The sequence below is a fragment of the Lynx canadensis genome, chromosome C1 (genome assembly GCF_007474595.2).
Source record: "Lynx canadensis isolate LIC74 chromosome C1, mLynCan4.pri.v2, whole genome shotgun sequence".
NCBI classification, from domain to species: Eukaryota; Metazoa; Chordata; class Mammalia; order Carnivora; family Felidae; genus Lynx; species Lynx canadensis.
Window position 1 is genome coordinate 50,903,945 of NC_044310.1, and position 17,232 is coordinate 50,921,176.

At 35.6% G+C, this 17,232-nt stretch overlaps 1 protein-coding gene across 8 annotated transcripts in view; it reads right to left on the minus strand.

Moving 5' to 3' along the window:
• The window catches only part of DOCK7 (dedicator of cytokinesis 7), a 226,890-nt gene that overhangs the window by 68,474 nt on the left and 141,184 nt on the right, over nt 1-17,232 (minus strand). For 4 of the 8 annotated variants that reach the window (XM_030324334.1, XM_030324333.1, XM_030324332.1 and 1 more), the window contains exons 21-25: nt 14,797-14,961; nt 12,708-12,877; nt 3,938-4,030; nt 2,659-2,748; nt 1,619-1,714 (exon numbers count right to left, since the gene is read on the minus strand). In XM_030324334.1, coding sequence (XP_030180194.1) covers nt 1,619-1,714; nt 2,659-2,748; nt 3,938-4,030; nt 12,708-12,877; nt 14,797-14,961 — 614 coding nt within the window. The remainder of the gene's footprint in view (nt 1-1,618; nt 1,715-2,658; nt 2,749-3,937; nt 4,031-12,707; nt 12,878-14,796; nt 14,962-17,232) is intronic. The other 4 variants (XM_030324340.2, XM_030324339.1, XM_030324338.1 and 1 more) reach the window with 1 other exon arrangement.

Genomic DNA, 17,232 nt, shown 5'->3' on the forward strand with positions numbered 1-17,232 from the left:
AAGCCATTAGTTTAATTTCTTATGGATGTAATTAACAGCTAATCACATTAGGGCTATTTTTTCAAATTGCTGAGTGATTTAACAGATAGCCGAAATACTTTTAGCTCCTCAAGTATTTTGAAAATTTCCCTGCAATATTTTGTATGCTCCCAAGAAATATGACACACTGTACAAGTCAATCACTGCATCACCTCTGTAAAATTCTCCTGGCTATCAACAGGAAAAGAATTATGAACATCAACAGAAAAAAATTTCACTCTTTAAAATTGTTTTAAATGAAATCTTTCCACCACTCAACATTTTGACATTCCATATCCCGCAAACTGCAGCTCTAACAGCCTAAACACATTGACTTCACTGCAGTGTCTTCAGCCTCTAGCATAGAGTAACATAGGGTGAGGGTACATGAATTACTGATGACTCAATATGAATATTAAGATATTAGATCAAAATTAACAAAGTGATTTATGTGTACAAAATGCTTCTGGATATCAATTCTTAACACAACAATGTGATAACAGTAATAGAGAATTCAGGGAAATTGAAGCCAAGTTTCAACAATTAGTAAAAAGCACAGCCAAGACTTAAACTGCAGCCTTTTGACTATTTTAAAGAATTTGAACATACAGATAAGACTCAAAAAATAAGTCAAAATTTCAATGTGATCTTATACTAAAAGCACAAGAATTACAAAATTAGCTGCCTATCACTTACATAGGGTCCCTGACTTATTTTCTTTTGTAGATTAGTAAATCTTTAAGAAAAAATGTCTTCTTATCCCTAATATAGGCAACATTCAATGCTGAGAATGATCCTATGATATACTCTGAAAACTCCTTTTGTTTCTTCCATTCTTTTGTTGTTTTGTTTTCTTATTTTTGTACACATTTCTCTTTTGCAAGGAAAAATTTCAAGGACTTCAGCTTTCTAGAGGCTGAACAGGAAGATCCCCAGGGCCTGAACACCTGAGTTTGAATCACAGTTCTGCTATCTAGAAGCTACATCAACTTCAATAAGTTACTTAATCTCTCTGTGCCTGGGTAACACGCAGCTCACAGGGGCGGTGCCACCACACTGTATGCACTCGGTAAATTTTTATTGCTTTTGTGTATATATGTGTTTATGTGTGTGCAAATATTTATTAAGATATTAATTTGTTTGTTTTTAATACCATTTATTGAATTGAGTGACAAGCGTTGTGGGCTTTTTTTTCTTTTTTCTTGGCTGTAACTGGCATTTCCCTAAGAGCTTTCTAACCATAAAAGCAGTGAGTACCTTATAAAGCTCTTTTTATCTGTTTGGGATGAAGTCTATAATACCGCCATCATACAGTAGCCACATTCAGACTAAAGAACAATGTACCACGTTTCCTTTAAAAAGATAGCTGCTTCTGCAGCCATCTCTAGAAAAGTGGTTAACGAGAGGTTCCTAAGTCCACCTCAATTGTGCCGAGTGTCCACAGTGTTTATTTAGAGATGTAACACACGTAATTTTGTCTTGGACACACACGTCAAATCATGTGATGGCATTAGAAAAAGATTTTTAGGAGAAAATAATGAGCTAGCACAAAGTTGTTAACTAAGGAAAACAATATTAAAAGTGTGTGTAGGTTGCTCACCATTAACTCAAAAAAGAACCAGGCTTGTTGCAAAGCTGACTCCCGAACGCTGCCACTGCAAACCACCCACTGCAAAGCCAGCTCCTCATGAAAAAGCTATCCAGAAGTAAATCCAAAGTTATTATCAAAGTCATATCTTCTGATAACACAAACCAAATAATAATGCAATTACAAATGAAGATATAATGGGAGTAAGCAAAATAAGGCATGTGAACCATTCAATGATGCAGTGAGGACACCCATTAACGAAACGGCTGTTTATACATGTAAGACAGTGGCATGTTGAACAGCTGAAAAAATTACATGTTATCTTGCAGTAAAATGTAATTTTAAAAGGACAGGTGGGAAAATAGCCTCCTAAATTGTACCTGCAAACAGAAACTAGACCAAAAACTCACAGTTACAAATACTATCTTGTCTGTGCCTTAAATACATATTTCAACATATGCAAATACATTCATGAACTTTGCTGGTACAATTTAGGAAATACCTTTAAAAATTTTAACTTTTGATGTAAGCCATTAATTTTCAAGTTTTCAGGTATTTGAAGTCTTTTTATAAACATAGAAATCTCCTGCCTTATAATGGATATGCATACAAAGCATTTGCAAAATAGTGTATATCAATATGAAAAAGGACTAACAAAACTGTGCATAAGGGAAGCAAATCAACATATCTTACTAAGAGTGATAATTTTTCTAACTCATCTTCCTTTCCCTGGAAATTTAAAACACAAAACAGAAGCAGTTACAGAAACAGAATTCAGAGTTGATACATTTTTTTGGTACTAAAATTTGATGATCAAATTTGATTTCAAACAGTCAATCCCAAAGATATAAACATTATAATAGCATAAAAGAGCATACACTGAAGTGGTATGCCCAAAAAAGGCATCAGACAAGCAGAGCTTGCTGAAAGGTATTTTTAAACAAATAATTTAAATGCAATTATTATAACATACTGGTTTACTTAAAGAAATCTTACATCTATTTAACTGTTGGAATTTTCCCCCTATATGGATTGTCTTCATATGAATCTACCTTTTTAGTTGGTAAGCGTCCCGTTAATGTTTGTAAGAAACTTGACGTCTCTGTGTGCGAAGACATACGATTACAACTTCGATCCATAGCCTATGGAGTGAAGGTGGATGAATGACGAGATAACATTAAAGTCTGCTGTGGATGACTTTGCAGCTTAAGGATTACATACAGTTTTTAAAATCATTTTACTGTGTTTTCAACAACTGTTTTATTGTTCATCTAATTTTCACCATTTTAAGCTGCTTTAATGACAGTAGGTTAGAAGTATCAAAATGGCTTCTATATATTTTTAGTAAAAAGAGTATTTTAACCACTATATAAATTCAGAGTGCTGCAAAGAATGAAACTTTTATCTCTGTGATCTATACACATGCACACATCTAGTAAGAGAAAGCAAAAAGTAAAAACATACTTCTCACTGGTCTCAGATCAAAAAATCAAGAATTTTATATTCAATAAAGAAAATTAAAAGATTAGAATGGTTTCTCCCACTTTCCAGTAGGATCAAAACCTACTATTCGGTTTTGTCATATACTTCAAATATAAAACACTGTCGATATTAACCATGGAATTACATTCTTCCAGAACAAGAGCATTTTCCTCCAAAGCCAACACACAAATGAGAAGTATATTTTGAGGTATCATGCAATAGTAGCTATCAAGCAACTTGACTTAAGTAAGCAAATCCTAGTTCAATTAATCTAGAAATAAATTTCATACTTTGCAACACAATATAAATTAAAATTCAGTTTGGTTCTGGTACTAAATCTTACAGCATGGGGATTATATACCGTTCAGATTTAATTTCAGTTTGTTACCAATATTTCCAGTCAGTAATTATGAAAAAAAAAAAAAAAAAGACAAGATAGTAAATGCTGAATGAAAATGATACAACAGCTACACTTTAAACCAAAAGCCAATGGAAAACTGTCAGGTTTTTTCCATACCAATTTTTTTTTTTTTAATTCCTACTAAAGATGTACTAGCCCTAAAGTAGAAACTGTTATAAAGCCATTGATTGCATAAGCAGCAGGCACTGAAATACTGATAGGGTATACAAGGAGGGAAGGGAAAGAAGACAGGAAGTAGGAAAGGAGAGCATTACTGGTACAATTGGTGGTATTCATGCATAGTAGTGGGAAAATGTGCTAAGTAAACAAAAATACACACTTTTTAATGATTAAAAAGCAAGCCACTGAAATCATAGTATGTACTAAAAAGTAACGTTCTAAAGGGAAACATCAGCAGCCAATAAAGAAACCTCTAATATAAACACCACCTGTGTTGACTCTGCACTTGGACTGGGGTTGGATCCCCATGGGGCAGCTTTTGGACCACCAGTGTTAACCCAGGAATTGGAGCGATCTAAACCCTAAGCATATAATAGAAAGCAGTTGGAAAGGAAAGAAATATTACATGTGGCATGCTATAAATTATTCCTAAAGAAATCCAGACTTTCCAATGCAAACATATTTTTAATTAGTACTGTTAAAGCAACCAAAATTCTTAGGCACCTAGAAGTATTAGTTCACCAAAATTACATTCATTACATAATGTTTTTTTTTTTATTTTTTTAATGTTTATTCAATTTTGAGAGAGAGAAAGAGTGAGAGAATACAAGCAGGAGATGAGCAGAGAGAGAGAGAGAGAGAGAGAGGGAGACACAGAATCAGAAGCAGGATCCAGGCTCTGAGCTGTCAGCACAGAGCCCAACGTGGGGCTCAAACCCACAAACCGTGAGATCATGACCCAGGTCAACGTCAGATGCTTATCCAACTGAGCCACCCAGGTGGCTTTTAAATCACAAATATTAAGTTTGTTTTTAAATCACAAATATTAAGTATAGCATTTAAAGATAATTTCTCTTTATGTAAAGGGATCACCTTAGAGAACCAACTAAAGTTCCCATAGTACCATCCCCCCAAACTCTCTTTAAAGATGGCACAAATTAGCAACAGACTATTTCCTCTGAACCAACTAGGATTTAAAAGGAAAAAAAATGTAAGAAGAAAATCATTCTTGTCTAAAAGACTTTACTTTCATTTTGTCATGATTGAAACTTCTGTGCACTGATATTCCATAATTCTATTTGACCCTGCTTCCTCTTTCACTTTCTTTTAGGGACCAATAGGAGAAACCAAGCAAGAAAATTAAGGAAAAAATTAAGAAAATAAATAGGATGACTAATATTTGCTCCTCCCTAAAAATGATGGTGGATTTGGAGTTGCGCTCAGTTTTACAGTGACTGTTAAAATGAAACATAATGGGCTACTATTTTATATAAATATTATAAAGAAAAGCATTATGATGGTACTATCTACAGGAATTATATCTTCATCATTACTATCACTGAAGTTAACATGCTACTAATGTGTATGGCCAGAAGAGAAGTACATCTGTTCTTCTCTCAAAGAAGTTATGATCCCAGGTGAAGGGATGTTTTAATGTCTTAAGCCTGACTGATCATTACAATCACTGGGAAGTTTTGTAACATTCAGATTCTGGGCCCCAACCCCAGAAAACCTGATTCAGCAACCCGGGCTGTAGCCTGGAATCTGCTAAAAGAACTAGAGCCAGTTGTAAGGGATTTTTTTAAGAGGACTCTTGGAGTAAGAATAAAGAAGACAGCCCAATACAAGGAGACAAAAAATTGGGTGTCAGTATGGACCCAAACCAGAAAGCACCAAAGGAAAGGTAAAAGAAAAACAAGAGTAGTAACAATAATAATCAACTGTGTAGACATTTATATCACCTGGGAAGGTCAACAACAAAAATGTGCAGGGCCTTATGTCTAAACAAATAAGAATCTCTGGGATTGAAGCCCATGTATCAGTATTATGGGAGGGAATGAGGATTAGGGAGAGTGAGGGAAGGAAGACAAACTAACTCTCAAGAGCTTAAGTTTTAGGGAGAATATGTGCCCTATTGTTCTAAAAATAGAGACTGACTGAAATGATATAATAATCACCCATTTCCACTCATTTTTTATACTGAATGTGTAAGATGAGTGAAGTTGAAATCCAAGTTCAACTGCTTACTAACTGTAAAATCTAAGGTAAATTACCTAATCTCTTTTTCAGTTTGTTTGCAATAAAAAAGAATAATGATAGTCTCCCTCATATTGCAAAGATCAAATTAAAAAATGGAACTAAAGGATGCCTGGGTGGCTCAGTCAGTTAAGTGACCGGCACTTGATCTCAGCTCAGGTCATGATCTCACGGGTCATGAGTTTAAGCCAAGGGGCAGCACAGAGCCTGCTTGGGATTCTCTCTCTCTCTCTCTCTCTCTCTCACTTTCTCTGTCTGCCCTTCCCAACACACACGTGCTCTCTCCTTCACTCTCTCAAAATAAATAAATAAACCTAAAAAAAAAAAAGAATAAATATGGAAGTAAATATAGAAAACTCTCAAAAAATAGATCTAGCAGGCGTGCCTGGGTGGCTCAGTAGGTTAAGAATCTGACTCTTGATTTCAGCTCAGGTCATGATCTCACAGAGGTGAGACTGAACCCCCTGTCAGGCCAGAGCAGAGCATGGAGCCTACTTGGGATTCTCTCTCTCCTCTGTCTCTCTGCCCCTCCTCCGCTTATAAGTGTGTGCATGCATACTTGCTCTCTCTCTCAAAATAAACTTAAAAAGAAATAGTTTTGTTTTTGATGTTTATTTTTGAGAGAGAAAAAAAGAGCATGAACCTGGGAGGGGAAGAGAGAAAAGGGGACAGAGAATCTGAAGCAGGCTCTGCAGTGACAGCCCAAAGTGGGGCTTGAACTCACAAACTGCAAGATGATGACCTAAGCCAAAGTCAGACACTTAACCAACTGAGCCACCCACGTGCCCTAAAAAGAAACAGTTCTAACAAAAACTTTCTACATGTTTTTTTAAATGCTTCCCAGCAAAGTAAAAGACAATATTCAAATACTAGTAACATTATGTAATCACATTTAAAATAAATTACCTACCTTCTCATAACCCTATGTTATTTCAAATAAAAGCAAACCAGCAAATGTTTTTCAAATATGTTAAAACTAAAGTTTTCACCAGACTCCCAAGTTAGGTTTCTCCACTGTATAAAGTTCTTTCTGCCATTTATAATTTTTACAACCACTACTCATGTTATAAAATTAATACATAAGTATCTGATTTTTGCAAAATTACAACTGTGCTCTTCACTCTACCATAAATTTCCACAATACCAATAATTTTTCCATACTCTTAAATTCACTTTTCAATTCCTTAATTTCCTTTAAAACTAAGTCACAGACTAATCAATAATGTAAGCATAAATAATAAATCTCTTTGTGCCATTAACTGTATATTATATTCACAATATTGAGACTGAACAGTTATAATTACATCAAGTCAAAGCTAACTATTTAAAGAAAACCTGTGACCAATTGTTTTCTAAAGCAAATAATTACATTAATTTGTTATAAAGCTAAGAATTATATCAAACCACCCTTAGGTAAACAAATTCATCACATACATTTACTACTGTCATAACTATGTTTACTAATCTTCAACTAATATAGAACAGATTAACCAAATGTGTGCACATGTGCATGAAAGTGGGGTTTTTTTTATCGAATCTCTGTAACAGTATTTTGTCCCGTAAGTACAGACAGCCTCCTTCCTTGAGCAAGGCTCATACTGTATTTGACAGGACATCAACATTCTTGTTAGAATACAAAGATTTGGCTTGGTACCCACAAGTTCTCAGCATAGTGCCCACATAATAAGCTCTCAGTATTTAAAAATAAATTTAAAAATAGGGGATGACACATTACAAAGAAACTATTTAACTACATAAATTGCACTGGCATTTGATTAAAAGCAATAAAACTGACAGTTGTTATAATAATATATTTACATAATTGAACATTAAAAGAGTATTGCTAGGGCAAAGAGATCAGCTTTGGTAAGATAATTATGAAGAAAATCTTGCAAATCTCATTTTACAGTCACTAGAGTAATAAAATCCTACTAAGTATTCTTGAATTTTAGGAGTTCTGCATTTTACATTAAAGAATAAATTATGAAAACAAACTTTCATAAAGCCAAATCTTTTAACGTAATTAAATATATAATTAATGCTGACAGCAAGAAAGCAAACAAAAACATAACTTTTAAAGAAGGAAGTTATTCTTGTAATAGATCTCTATGCTTACTAATATTCATTTATTGAATATCTATCACACATCTTCAACATGCTGGCCATTATGGGTGCTTAGGATACACTACTCAACAACTATGCCCGACCTCATGGAGCTTATACTCTGATAAAGGTAAACAAACATAATAACTAATTTATATGCCACATTAAAAGGTAGTAAATGTGGGGCTCCTGGGTGGCTCATTTGGTTGACCATTCAATTTTTGATTTCAGCTCAGGTCATGATCCCAGGGTTTGACCACCTTATTTAAATGTATAACCAGTCCTTCTTTCTCTTCAGTCTTGTCCTGGGGGCTTTTGATCCCCTTATTCTGTTTCTTTGTCTCATAACATTTACTACCTTAAGAAAAGTTTTTTTTAATTTTATTTTAGAAAGTGCACATGAATGGGGGAGAAGGGCAGAGGGGAAGAGAGGGAGAGAGAGGGAGGGGGAGAGAGGGAGACAGGGAGAGAGAGGGAGAGGGAGGGAGAGAGAGGGAGAGAGAGGGAGAGAGAGGGAGAGAGAGGGGGAGAGAGAGAGAGAGAGAGAGAGAGAGAGAGAGAGAGAGAGAATCTCAACCAGGCTCCATGCTCAACACGGAGCCCAACATGGGGCACGATTAGAGAGAGAGAGAGAGAGAGAGAGAGAGAGAGAGAGAGAGAGAGAATCTCAACCAGGCTCCATGCTCAACACGGAGCCCAACATGGGGCTTGATTCTGTGGGATCATGACCTGAACTGAAATCAAAAGTCAGATGCTCAACCAACTGAGGCCCCCAAGCACCCCTATGACTTAGGTTTTTAAAGCAGCATTCTGTTTGCTATGTTGTGAAGAGAGTGTAGGTTGGAAGTAGGAAAACCATCTTTCAGGTTATTACATTAATTGAGAAAGAGACGATAGTAGTTCAGACCAATGGTAGCAGTAAAGGGAGAGAGCAGTGATTCCACCTTTAGCATATATCCAAATCTGAATAAAAAGATTTCAGAAAGGCAGCTAAGTTTACAATTTCAGAGAGAGGTTTGTACTGGAAATATAATTTTGGGAGTCATTAGCACATAGTGGTATTTAAAACTATGGAACTTGGTAACATCAAGCAAGTGAGTATAGAGAGAAAAGAGAAAAGACGAGAAATAAGGAAAGAGGCCTGGGGCACTTGCAGATTAAGAAATCAGGGAAAGAAGAATCCACAGAGACTGAAAAGGTATAACCAGTAAAGTAAAAGGAAAACTAAGAAGAGTGCAGAGCCTGAAAGGCAAGTACATAAATAAACTAAGGAGGAAAGAACGTGACTATGTTCAAATCTGCTATAAGGTCAAGTAAGCCGAGCGCTGAAAATTAACCACTAGATTTGGCAACATGGAGAGCTCTGGTGACATAAACAAGGGCAGTTTGCATGGAAGATGGGAGCAATACCTGACTGAATTAGGGAAACTTTTTCAAAGAATTCTACTACAAAAGGTAGCGGAGAGGGGCGCCTGGGTGGCGCAGTCGGTTAAGCGTCCGACTTCAGCCAGGTCACGATCTCGCGGTCCGTGAGTTCGAGCCCCGCGTCAGGCTCTGGGCTGATGGCTCGGAGCCTGGAGCCTGTTTCCGATTCTGTGTCTCCCTCTCTCTCTGCCCCTCCCCCGTTCATGCTCTGTCTCTCTCTGTCCCAAAAATAAATAAACGTTGAAAAAAAAAAATTAAAAAAAAAAAAAGTAGCGGAGAAATAGTGAGGAAGCTAGCAGTTGAAATACTAGAGAGATTTTGGGATAAATAAAAATGGGATAAATACTAGCATGCTTGCATGTGGATGGGATGTTTTAACAGATAGGGAGCAAATGATGATGTAGTACAGAGATGAGACAATTGCTGTAGTGAGGATTCCAATAAGCAAGAGGGGACAGGAGCTTGTTTACAAATGGATCCACAAAACTGGACAGTCCATCTACAGTAGAATACTATATTAAGTAGTGGGTAGTCGTAGATGGCAGTAGGTGGGTAGATGTGGTTTAAAAGTCTATAAAAGTATTCTTTTGATGGCTTCAATTTTCTCAATGAGGTAGGAGATAAAGTGAGAAGGAGGACTGGTGGGCAGGTAAGGGAAGAAGGCATGAAACCTTTTTCTGGGGAGAGTGGGAAAGTAAATGGAATACAGAAATACAGTGTCATTGCCTGACAGCACTGAGTGCTCTGTGGAGGTCCATGGCTTTTAAATTCAAATGAGAGCAGTCATCACGACACTTCTCAAGTCATGTTCACTGGCACAAGTGCTGACATGGCACAGACAGATGACTGAGTTCAACTATGGCTGGAGGTTTGGCTAAGCAAGTACAATGAAATAACAGAAGGATAAGGCAATTGAGGTTTGACTATAATAGGGATAACTATAATGATTGGTCATGGAATTTAAGCAAGCTAATTTGGAAGAAAGAATACTAAGGGATTGAGGCACACACAGTAAAAGGTCATCAGATCAAGTGATGGGAGTTTGCAGAGAAATAAGAACTTGTTGGAATTGGGGTATTAGAGAGAAAAACGGGAGCAAACAGTTAAAGAACAAGATGCATGAAATTGAGATTATGAAGGTTAAAGTTATTAGTAATGACAACATCTAGGACATGACCATGGCTGAGGCAGGGTGGAAAGACCAAATTATTCAAAAAAGAGTTTCTTGATTGGAAAGGCCAATGAAGTCAGAATAAATAAATAGTAGTTATAAATAAACTTCAGATTCCTTTCAATTTTAATAAGGAGATAAAATTATACACCATTATCATTAGCAATTATGAGTAAAATGATAGTCCAAAATAAAGTAACTATCAGAAAATTTTCCAGCAAAAAAAAAAAAAAAGAAAGAAAACATGAAATCTATTTAAATGAAACTTGAGTAGGATGAGGCTGTGTTGTCATAAGACAAATTCTCATCTTATGATGGCTTTCTTAGAAGTTTATATATATACATCATTATATTTACACTACAGATCATCAGATGTTTATGTCATTATGTCTCATTTTATGAACTACTGGAAAAAAGGCAAATAATCATCCCAATACATGTAGAAGTTTATTCTAAATCTTGAGATTATAATCAATCAAATGCATCATATAAAGGAAAACTCTAGAATCATGCTAGGTGAGGCATAATGCAAATCTTAACAGAAATTAAGAGGCATTTTAAAAATAGAACCCTGAGGAAAATGGTCTTTTTCATTTCCATAACTCTTTACTTTCCATAACTCTTACACTACTCTTTACCCCAGGACCTAGAGTTGTATATAAATAATGCTAAGTACTACCTCTATGACAATGAGATACGATCAAGAATGAATACAAGGATAAAAAATCAGTTCTTTTTCTAAAGGTGGAAATTTTATATGCAGGGGGTTGTTGGGGAGCCTTCTCATTTACAATTGCTATACTCCTCAGGTTACTCTGCCTTCAGAATCCCATGTAAATACTTCTGCACATCACTCTCTTGGGCAGTTCACAAAAAATCAAAGTTGTCTAATTAGAGAGTAACATCTACATGGATCTTTAAGTTATTGAAATCCACGTTTATCATTTAAAATATAAGGCTACAGGGGCGCCTGAGTGGCGCAGTCGGTTAAGCGTCCGACTTCAGCCAGGTCACGATCTCGCGGTCCGTGAGTTCGAGCCCCGCGTCGGGCTCTGGGCTGATGGCTCGGAGCCTGGAGCCTGTTTCCGATTCTGTGTCTCCCTCTCTCTCTGCCCCTCCCCCGTTCATGCTCTGTCTCTCTCTGTCCCAAAAAAATAAATAAAAAACGTTGAAAAAAAAAATTTAAAAAAAATAAAAATAAAAAAAAAATAAAATATAAGGCTACAAAATATATTCTTGATCTGTGAGCAATTACTTTAAAAATTAGTTGTTACTTTAAATGAACAATGCTGAAGTTCATTGGAAGCTTCTGAATGTAAAATTTCTATAGCTGTATGAAAAGATATGAGTATTTCTGATGTTTCTGATCAATGTTCAAATACTTCACATAAAAAAACCCAGACTGTTTAAAAAAAAAAACCCACAAAGATCTATTACAGTTCAGGCTAGGGGTTAAACACAGACTGTAGAACATATTCATTAATTCTTCCTCAGATCCTAGTTAACAGGCTAAAAGTGCCAAATAGAAGTTGGCTATGATTCCACAACAATGGTATATATGTTTGAATGGTTTGGTCAAAACACAACATACCATGATTTATTGGCCTCAGTCTTACCATTCTTTTTGCCAGCTTGTTTAAACTGAGTTATTCGTGTACTTTTCCTATAAAAAGGTAATAATTATTCCTTAATTTTTTTTTAAGGGGGCTCAATAAAGATGCTGTAAATATAATATAGCTGGATGTTAAACTAGCTGGCCTCTCCCTTGTTACCTGAAATAACCATTAACCAGCATTAAATAAATCATATTTTTTGTGTCCTGGTGAATTTTCTATAGAGTTTTCTATGTGAAAGGTAGCTATATTACCAATTAAGCCTAATCAATGTTCTTGATATTTTTCAGAGAAGGGATGGGGGTCCATAGTTTAAATCAATGATGTCGTGTCCCTCTACACAGCAGTCACATAAGTATCTTTTAATTCTACAGGAAATTAATCTAGTCATTTTTCACAGGATGGAGTATCACACAGACAAAGGTAAGTTACACAGACTGGTCATCCTGGACAAATTTCTGAACTTGGCAGATTTTCTTGAGCAGAATGTAAAAACCAGTTTGTAATAGCAAGCTTATTTAATAGAAACATGAAACACTCAGTGTGCATAGTGATAGAACAGAAAGATACAATTTCTTGCCTATTACTAACCCAAATACATTTTAAAATAAGGATAAATTAAAATTAGACATTGCTCACTTGTTCATAAACCGAAAATCAAAAATGTACAGATGACTATCTTCAGTTTACCTTACTGCCGATGATTGACCGTACTTCATCATCTGGTGACGTGGGCGTCCCAGATATGTCTGGATTACTATTACTAAGGCTCCGAGAACGATTTAAATTAAGGCTTGCAGGTCTCACAGCAGATCGAGCCATTGTGGCATAATGCACTGATCCTCCCAAACCCCCAGGACCTAGAGTTGTATATAAAACAGCACATAATTAAAGAAAATCAGTCAGGAAAGGACCTGAAAAAAATCTCTGCTACTTTACAAAAATCCATAAAAATCATGAACTGCTTTTATTTCTAAATGAAAAATACTATAAATTAAAAAAACTCAAAACTTAATGATAGCTACACAAAGAAACTTTTATAGCAGTGGACAAAACCATACACAATGATAAAATCGTGATCGTGTCAATGTTTCTGACTATGTATTACTTGTACAATGAACAGCAAGAATAGAAAACACACACATACACATGTATTATTTTCACTTTAAATATAAGGGTATCTAGGACCCCAAATTTTTCAGCTAATGGCTCTTCCTTTTTCCCACCTCTCCTACTCTGTCCTTGATACACAGTCCTAGAGGAACAGCCAATTTACTGTCAACATTTCTTAAATGAGACTATTTTTTTAAATATTTATTTATTTTTGAGAGAGAGAGAGACAGACAGACAGAATATGAGCAGGGGAGGGGCAGAGAGAGAGGGAGGAAACACAGAATCTGAAGTAGGATCCAGGCTCTGAGCTGTCAGCACAGAGCCAAATGTGGGGCTTGAACTCATGAGCTGTGAGATCATGACCTGAGCTGAAGTCACACCCTTAACTGACTGAGCCACCCAGGTGCCCAACAAGACTATGTTTTATTTCTCTGTCTTCATCAACAAGAATTTGAACTGTAACAAAATGGCATCTTTATGATATACAGACATAGATATATACTCCAGATAATTCTAAGAGCCCAAGTTATAAAAGCAAGAATTCCTCTTAGTCTAAAATCAACCATGTTCTATGAACATAAAAATACCCCACAATTGTATCCATAATTGATCTCCATTTTCCTAAAGAAATCCTTCTGAGTGTCATGTTTGCAAATGACACATACCTGTCAACTAATTAATTTACACAGTCTTTCAGGTCAGTATGTAAAAAAGATGTTTTGCAAAATCTGTGGAATTCTAATAGTGTACTGAATGAAAGCATAAATGAAGAAGCACTATATACAGTCCACAATATACATTCAGAGCCTCAAGTACTAGAATTTTCAAAATCAAGATATGAAATTACAACCCAGAATGAGTCAATTATTTCTCTTTTTGCAATTAAGAAATAAAATGAGGTAAAACTTAGAGTCAGATTACTATTATGCCTAGTTTTCATAATGAATGTCATAATTATTTATCACCATTATTAATGTTAATATTGCCAATAGCTGGAAAAGGGCACTTACCATTATCATTAGTGATGAATGAGGACTCATACAAAGATGTGAGCAGGTTGAAAGGTATGCACAACACAATCATTAACTAACTGAACTAAAGAGTTATTCAAACTACAACATTCATCACCACCCCCCCCCCCTCCCACCACCAATGTCATACAAAAAGCAAGTAACCACTTTGGGTCCTGATATTCAGAAAGGCTATATATTTTATTTGCCATGAAGAGATCAGGACTTTTCTAGGGAATAATCTTTTATATTATTGTAGGTTTCACATGATTATCAGGGTACTACTACACCATCCCATTTCTTCTTCAGTGTCCAGCATTCCAGATGACAAAATAACAGTCCATTTATCTTACCATAACAGAGAAGGATAAAATGCTTCCAGAGAAACAGAACTAATTTTCAAGATTCATTTCCAAGAATTAAGTCAACCAAGCTCTCATTCAAATTAAAGGAAGCTGTATAAATAATGATGCCTGAATATGTAAGCTAGTTATCCATTTAACTCCAGCACCTAGCATAGTCCATGCCACTTAGCAAGCACTCAATAAATGTCTACTGTTGAATGAATGCATCCCACTATGACTACTGGATTATTTCAGACTTGCCATGAACATACAATCTATGCAAGACAGTTTCAAATAAAAAGAATAAAATACCTGGTGATGGGGAATTAGGATAAGTATTCGGTAGGCGAAAAACATAATAGATGTATGATGCGAGAAGGCTGTTCCTGCCATGCTGGTCATGATTTCCTTCTAAGTTTTTGTGAAGCCGATTAATAATTGATGCCATGGCTTCAAAAGATGCTTGACCTAGATTAACTTTTAAGAAGGAGGAAAATATTTTTGTGTTAACTTTTTTAAACTGCAAATTCCAAAAAGATCAAGGTTTTGTCATCTCTGTATGTGTTAAGTATAGTGATTATACACAGTAAGAGGATAAAGATGATATTTGATGTTGATTTTAATGATGTATTTATTAGCTGAAGCAAAATTCCTTTTCTAAAGATTTTAAAACACTAATTTTACTAATTTAACATGAACACTGGATCGGTTTGCCTAGTCCAAAAAAAAGAAACATCAACCAACAGAAATTATTTTGTAAAATAATACAAAGCACATAAGAAAAAAAATTCTATCTTGTGTATCACCTTCGAAAAGTCACTTCTTGTTTTAAAGGGGACTCTGAAAACCTAAATTAACATACAATGAGCAGATTTTACTTTTGTTTTTAAAAAATTAACAATGAAAGTGGATTATTAAAAATAACAACTTCAAATCATAAGAGAATAGTGAATTAGCTATTTGACTGACTTGAGTGAGTCAGTAGAAGGACTAGGTGGCTAGAAAAAAAAGCTGAGGTAAGACTGTATAGCATTTTAAATACCAGGCTAAGCAATACCTACCCAGTCATTCAAGTTAGTAAGTAACAAGAAATTTGCAAAAGTTGGAAAATTCTGGTAGCACACTGAATAAATGGATAAAACAAACAGCCATTTTGAGCAATGAAGCCTCAGAATCTAGGATTTATTTAATCAAGACAGGAAATTATGAACAGAAATGAGGCCTAAGTTTTCCTAAAAGTGGAACAATCCAGTAAAGTGGTCATTTAGGAACTAATATATATATATATATATATATATATATATATATATATATATATATATATGGAACTAGAAAAGGAACTAGAGACACAGAGGCCTAAGTGGGCTATAGAAATTTTACCTGTGTTCTACTTAATTCCTTTTCCTTTTCCTCACAGTAGTTATTCCAAACCATCAGAATCCTTCTCAAAACTCAGGTTCACTTTCCTCCCTTCTCAGGAAATCTTGCGGGTTTTTTTGTTTTGTGTTTTTTGTTTTTTTTTTTAATCTCACAGTACAAATTTATCAAGTCCTCAACTTTTTACTACCCAAATCTGAAACCATTTTTATTTCCCTTCCAAAAGAAATAGTGCTCCTCTCCTATACAGAAGAATGATCTCTCCACCTTCACTTGTGTCCTACAGACTTGCTTCATTAATTAAACCTTTTAGCACCTCTAGATCTTATTTTTCTCTGCACTCCACTAGTTTCACAAAGCACATAAACATGCTCAAACTTCTCCATCTTTATGCTGTAATCAACCCTGGTTCCTCTTCTAACTGAATTTCTTTGAAGAGCAGTGTATACTCTTATATTCCTTTCTTTTTTTTTTTTTTAATTTTTTTTTCAATGTTTATTTATTTTTGGGACAGAGAGAGACAGAGCATGAACGGGGGAGGGGCAGAGAGAGAGGGAGACACAGAATGGGAAACAGGCTCCAGGCTCTGAGCCATCAGCCCAGAGCCCGACGCGGGGCTTGAACTCACGGACCGCGAGATCGTGACCTGGCTGAAGTCGGACGCTTAACCGACTGCGCCACCCAGGCGCCTCTCTTATATTCCTTTCATCATGTACAATGCATGACTTAATTCTCTGTAATCTGGTCTCCACTTCCACTATTTGACTACAACTATTCTTGTCAATTTCACCAGTGGACACTTCTTTAGTAGATAAGACTGGGACTCTGGAGTCAGTTGCCTGGGTTTGAATCCTTAGCAAATTTTCAAGCGTTGTGCTCATCACTCTACTCATTTGTACAATAGTGGTACTAATGCCTAGACACAGAGTTGTGAAGAATGCATACATTAATATAAATAAAGCACACAGTACTACTGCTGACATATAACTAGTGCTGGGCAAATGTTTGTTACTAGTGCCATCATTATTACATTACTTACATAATCTACAAAAATGAACAATGCTAATTTTTTTTCTTAAAATCTTGAACGACTCCTTTGACAGTACTCTGTACAATTGCTCTTCAGTATTTCTTGACCTACCCCTCTTCTTCATCTCACTGTCACCTGTTTTTTGGCAGGACTTCAGAGTTTTTTGTATGAAATTCTGTAAGATTCCTAATTTGTCTTCCTGTCTCCAGATTTCCCACTTTGAACCCATCTCCATGCAGCACACTCATCTTTGTGACAGTCAAACTGGGTCACATTACTTCCCTAATTAAGACCAGACCTTTCAAAAGCTATTGATTTCTTATAGAATAATAGTCCCGGTT